Source organism: Lutjanus erythropterus, chromosome 19 (genome assembly GCF_056507025.1).
Source record: "Lutjanus erythropterus isolate fLutEry1 chromosome 19, fLutEry1.hap2, whole genome shotgun sequence".
NCBI classification, from domain to species: domain Eukaryota; kingdom Metazoa; phylum Chordata; class Actinopteri; order Lutjaniformes; family Lutjanidae; genus Lutjanus; species Lutjanus erythropterus.
The window spans coordinates 31,788,003-31,793,585 of record NC_139335.1 but is presented as its reverse complement, the minus strand read 5'-3'; the positions used below and the strand labels follow the sequence as shown (position 1 = coordinate 31,793,585).

General features: G+C 43.2%; 1 protein-coding gene across 1 annotated transcript; it reads left to right on the top strand.

Moving 5' to 3' along the window:
- Positions 1-3,684: 3,684 nt before the first annotated feature.
- LOC146310142 (uncharacterized) lies at positions 3,685-5,346 on the top strand. The gene has a single exon (XM_084743393.1). It carries the CDS (start codon positions 3,812-3,814, stop codon positions 5,210-5,212), a length of 1,401 nt encoding a protein of 466 aa, XP_084599519.1. The 5' UTR covers positions 3,685-3,811; the 3' UTR covers positions 5,213-5,346.
- The last annotated feature ends 237 nt before the right edge of the window (positions 5,347-5,583 follow it).

Sequence of the window (5,583 nt, the reverse complement as noted above, 5' to 3'; positions counted from 1 at the left end):
GTGTAATAAGGGTTAGGCTTGAAATGGTACAATCAGAAAGCAAATATCAAAATGAAACAGAAATGAAAGCTTAACAAAACTGAAATGAGAGCTTTTATTTCATGCTCTTTAGCTGACAGTAATTTTTCCAACATGTTCTTACGCCAAACTCATCAAACATGGCAGCTTGGTCAGTGGTTCTACACTAAGTAATCGTCTAGTGTCAGTTTTGCCACGCAGGGCTCCATGGTCAAGTTCCATCCATCCATCCATCCTTCTTCCTCTGTGTAACTGGGGTTCGGTTGTGGTGGTAGCAGGGTATTCCAGACATTCCTCTCCCTAGCAACACTTTCCAGTTCCTCCTGGGGGATCACAAGATGTTTCCAGGCCAGATGAGATATGTTATCCCTGAGGTGAGTTTGGGGTCTACATGTGGGTCACCAGGAGGACGTTCCCAGAAAGGAAGGAAGTTCTCTGAAGGAAGTCCTTCAGGAGGTGTCTTAATCGGATGCTTGAACCACCTCAGCCATCTCCTTTTGATTTGAGAGAGCAGTGGTTCTACTCCAAGCTCCCTCTGGATGTCTGAGCTCCCTACCCTATCTCTAAGGTTGAGCCCAGACACCCTATGGAGGAAATTCATGCATAATGCTGGCCGCTAGTATCTGTGATCTCATTCTTTTGGTCACTATCCAAAGCACATGGTGATAGTTGAAGGCTGGGACGTAGATCGACTAGTAAATTGTAGCAGCACCAAGTCAAATGTCAATCCCAAGCACCATCTTCCCGTCACTTGATAGCAAGACCCAACATATCTAAAGTCCTCTGTTTTTTCGTTGGTCAAGTTAAAAATAATATGCAACATCTGCCGAGACTTCCAAAATAAAGGTACAAAAACAATGTGGGTAGGTTCAGGAAAAGGTCATGGTTTGGGTTACAATAAGTGTGTTACTTATAAATAGAAATCAACATTGACTTTGTTTTCACATGGGACATGAACCTCAGTCTCCTGGATGAAAGTTTGTGTTTGTTTGACCCATACATCCACCCACCCCACCTCCTCCATATGTGGACTTTCTCACTCTCTACACTTCGGCACCACATAAAACATAATGTCAGAGGGGCACTTCCAGAAATGATGGTAGAGGGTATATGTACACCGTCAAAGTTTGAAGCAAGGGTGTAGAATTGGGTAGGGATGGTAGGGACATGTACTGCTCCATTACACCACTAAAATCAACAGGTACTTGAATAGTTTCAACATCAGTAGTTCAACAGAATGGTGAAATGTTCATGCTGTGTGGCTGAATGAGTTGATTGTTATTACCAGATACTGTAGTTAGCTCTGTAGTTCCCACCCTCAATGTGACTTTCTGTTTAGTATCACTAAATTAATTTATGGAAAATATTCATGACACAGTTGTAATGGTGTCATGACAGCCAATGTCATGCAAATGTCATAGCCAGTGCTATGGCATGTTTATGACGGGTTGTCTTGGTTAATCAAGTCATCATAACAAAAACGTTGTCTTGATTAATGTCAAGTTGTCACAACAAAAACACCTTAAATCATGTCAGCTTTGCATTAAAAATGACGTAGTTCACCGAATGACACTCAATGACAGCGGTTATATGCATTCATAAATACTCCCTTATGTTTATGACAGGTGTCATGTCATGCTTATGATGATGTCATGTCAGTCTTTTGCACACCCCTTCAAATAAAGTGTTACCAATCCACGCATTCTCTGTTTATCAAAACTGATATTGTTTCTGTTACTGTGGCTATTTGTGATTGGAAAATTGAAAATATGTTACAGAGATTGGACATCCCCTGCATTGTTTTAACCAGGAGGAGTTAGGAGCCAGTTAAGAATGATTGTGTTAATGTGCTTCCATATTGTGTTGATTTTAGATCCCCCTGTGGACAAAAGCGGTAGTGTTTCCCAGACAATTGCACAAGTCCCTCCAATCCGAGTCCCAAGCAAGTATCAAGTAATTTGGTCCAAGTCTCAAGCAAGTCCCAAGTTTTTTTGTCATGGGCAAATCAAGTCAAGTCAAGTCACAAGGTTATGTCGAGTCAAGTCACAAGGTTATGTCGAGTCAAGTCGAGTCAAGTCACAAGGTTATGTCGAGTCAAGTCGAGTCAAGTCACAAGGTTATGTCGAGTCAAGTCGAGTCAAGTCACAAGGTTATGTCGAGTCAAGTCACAAGGTTGTCGAGTCAAGTCGAGTCAAGTCACAAGGTTATGTCGAGTCAAGTCGAGTCAAGTCACAAGGTTATGTCGAGTCAAGTCGAGTCAAGTCACAAGGTTATGTCGAGTCAAGTCACAAGGTTGTTGAGTCAAGTTGAGTCAAGTCACAAGGTTATGTCGAGTCAAGTCGAGTCAAGTCACAAGGTTATGTCGAGTCAAGTCGAGTCAAGTCACAAGGTTGTCGAGTCCCCCCCCCCCCCCGCAGTTGGCCATCAAACTTTGACGTTGTCTTTTTTTTGTTCAGTATGCTCTATGTGCGGTCGGTAGAAGTCCGATGCACAGAGAAGAAAATAAAAGAGAAGAAGAAAATAGAGGCTTTAGATTTATTAAATATTTTTTAAAAAGGTGATGACCATAAAGCTGAGACCTTTACAGTCTATGGCTGAGACGAGCAAAGTCAACGTAGCGCAGGGTAAAAAAAAACTAACAAAACAAAAAAAAACAGCGAAGCTATATGTTTACCAGCCTTGTAACGTAATACTGTCCAGCTCTAATGTTAACATCCATAGGTATAAAAGCCACGACACGTCATGTTTTTGACAGGAACAGCTGACTGACTGTCAGAGAGGAGGCAGAGAGAGGAGGAGAGCAGAGCGCTGTGGTCAGGTGAAGGAGGGGCTCGTTGCACCGTGGTGAAGCGGGCGCGCGCGGGGGGAGGAGAGAGAGGAGAGAGCAGCAGTCAGGTGAAAGAGTGATGCGGGAGGGGCTCGTTTGTCGTTTCTCAAGTCGAGGGGAGTCATCTTGTCTCAAGTCGAGTCGAGTCTCGAGTCTCTGACCCTCCAAGTCCGAGTCGAGTTGCAAGTCGTCAAATTTGCGACTCGAGTCGACTCGAGTCCGAGTCCCTATGACTCGAGTCCAATTGTCTGCAATTTATTTATCTCTGAAATGATACAAATTATATTCTGTGTGTTTTGCCAGATGAGAATAAAAATGATTTTCTTTTATGCAACTCACACCACCATTTACTTACTTTACTTTACTGTATTCTGCAATATATTATAAGACAAATAACTTTCCTGTCTAACTTACTGCAATAGTGGACACATAAAGCTGATGATATGATTTTATTGAATCTCTAAAACCACACAGTTACCTGGAGCGGTTTTATATGATTGAACTCTGTACCATAAAGCTGCATGGTAACTATCCTGAAATCTGGCATCTCTGATCAGATGGACCAGAGATCAACCGGGCAGTAAAAATGGAACAATGAAACTATCAGGAGAATATTTTCCACAGCACTTAATGTGGACTGTGGTGGTTCTACCCTTAAAATGAATGGAAGGAAAATAATCCAAGTCTCTCCTCAAAACTTATGAAGAACTGAAAGTTTTTTATGACCCCTAGATCGACTTAATGCATTTTTTCTTCTCACAATTTTGTTTTTCTGTTTTTTTAGTTTATTTTTTTTACTACTTATTGCTCTGCATTATAATATCAATGTTAAATTACTTTTCTATACCATGCCTTGTATGTTATTCCTCTATAATGTTTTTCTATGCCTTGTTGTAATTGTTTTGTTACAAATAAAGTTTTAAAAAATTCAGTCAGCCATCTTTGAAAAAAAAACAAACAAAAAAAATGGTATCCCATAGCAACAACAAGATCAAAGAACCGTGTTCTGATGATGTCATCAAGTCAGTTCTGGAATGTTGTGCTATAAAAGGCTTCTCAGAATCAAACCTGCATCAGACACGATTTTCACTGTCGAGTATTCAGACACGAATTTCATCGTCACAAGTTAGGAAAGAAGTTTTACAAGTTCAAACACGAGTTACAATGGAAACGACACAAAGTCAGAGAAAGCAGAGGAGGCAGAGGAGAAACAACGCTGAGATCCATCAGCAGACTCATCAAGTCAAGGATTTCGCCACCAGACGCCTTGATTTCTACCTCCATTCCCTGGAGGAGGAAATAAGGTGCGAGCTTAAGGACAGCGAGGCAAGGCTGACCAGGGGTCGATCTGAGCAGAGGCTCCACTTGGACATCCACGTGGACTCGCTGACCGCTCTCATCGATCAGCTCCAGGACAAGCAAGAGGACAACAAGAGCAAAGAGCAGATGCAGAGTGAAATATGTAGACTGCAAGCCCTGCTAGACGCGGCTCCAGCCAAACATAACCGCTCGGAACAGGAAGATACTGAGACTCTGAAATTACGTTTCAGGAAAATCTGCTTCATGCTGCGGACAGCTCAGAGCAACCTTGAGCAGAAGACATCCTACACCAAAGAACTTGAAGTCAAGTTGGAGGCTATGACCAAAAAGAACGAGGACCTTCAAAGTGAAGTCGAGGCCATGAAGTTACAGGTCCGTGTTGAGAAACAGCTGCGTGCCGTGGCTGAAACCAACATGGAGACGACAACTCATGGCCTTAAGTTGCAGCTTTTTGAAAAGGACACCGCGGAGTTTGAGGCTCGCACAAAGGCTGAACGGCTGGAGGCCGATCTTGTGTTTGAGCGGGATCAAGCTCATAAGCTGCAAGCAAAGCTGAACAAAATGGAGGAGAGTTTTGCTAAACAGAAGGAGGATGCAAAAAAGACACTGGAACGAGTCAAGGCTTCCCATCAAGCCCAGCTGGATGAACAAAAAGTAGAGACCAGGAAGATTTCTTCTGCCCTGAAAAAGGCAGAGGATCTGTTGGAGACTCAGCGTCGCAGCTGGCAGCAGAAGGTGGAAGAGACAGAAAAATCAAAGACTTTCTTTGCGGCTCAACTTGAAGAGCAGAAACAAGAAAACAAAACTCTTGCAGATGCTCTGCAGAAGGTTGAGCAGCAGCTGGAAACTCATCATAACGACTGGCAGAAGGAAAAATCATCCCTCCTTCAGGCCACAGAAGACCTCAGGAAGACTCTCCAGGAAAAGGAGCAGGAGTGGAAGAAGAAAGAGTTCTCCCTGAACTCCCAGCTGACAGCTCTCGAGAGTCAGCTAGCCAAGAAGAAAAAGAAGAAGAAGTGGTACCGTGTACTCATGTGTGGCGTCTGAAGATCATCTACAGCCCACACACAGACTTCCAGCTCAGGGACAGGGACTTACACAAACACAGGTATTTGTGAGTATTAATCAGTTTTAACCCCCAAACAGCACTTTGAAAACGGCTGTTTGAGGGTCAAGACTTTACGTTCGTGCAGCACGGTGGTCAGCACTGCCCCCCTCACAGCAGAAAGATCCTGAATCTTAAACTCACTTGGATCAGGGTCTTTCTGCATGGAGTTCAGATGTTTTCTCCGTGATTACGTGGGTTTCCTCCAGGAGCTCTGGTTTCCCCACGCTAAAAACAAAAAGAAAGAAAATTGCACATACTCACATATATACTCCCAGCCGTCCGTGGAGAGGGGGATCTGTCTTTGAATTGC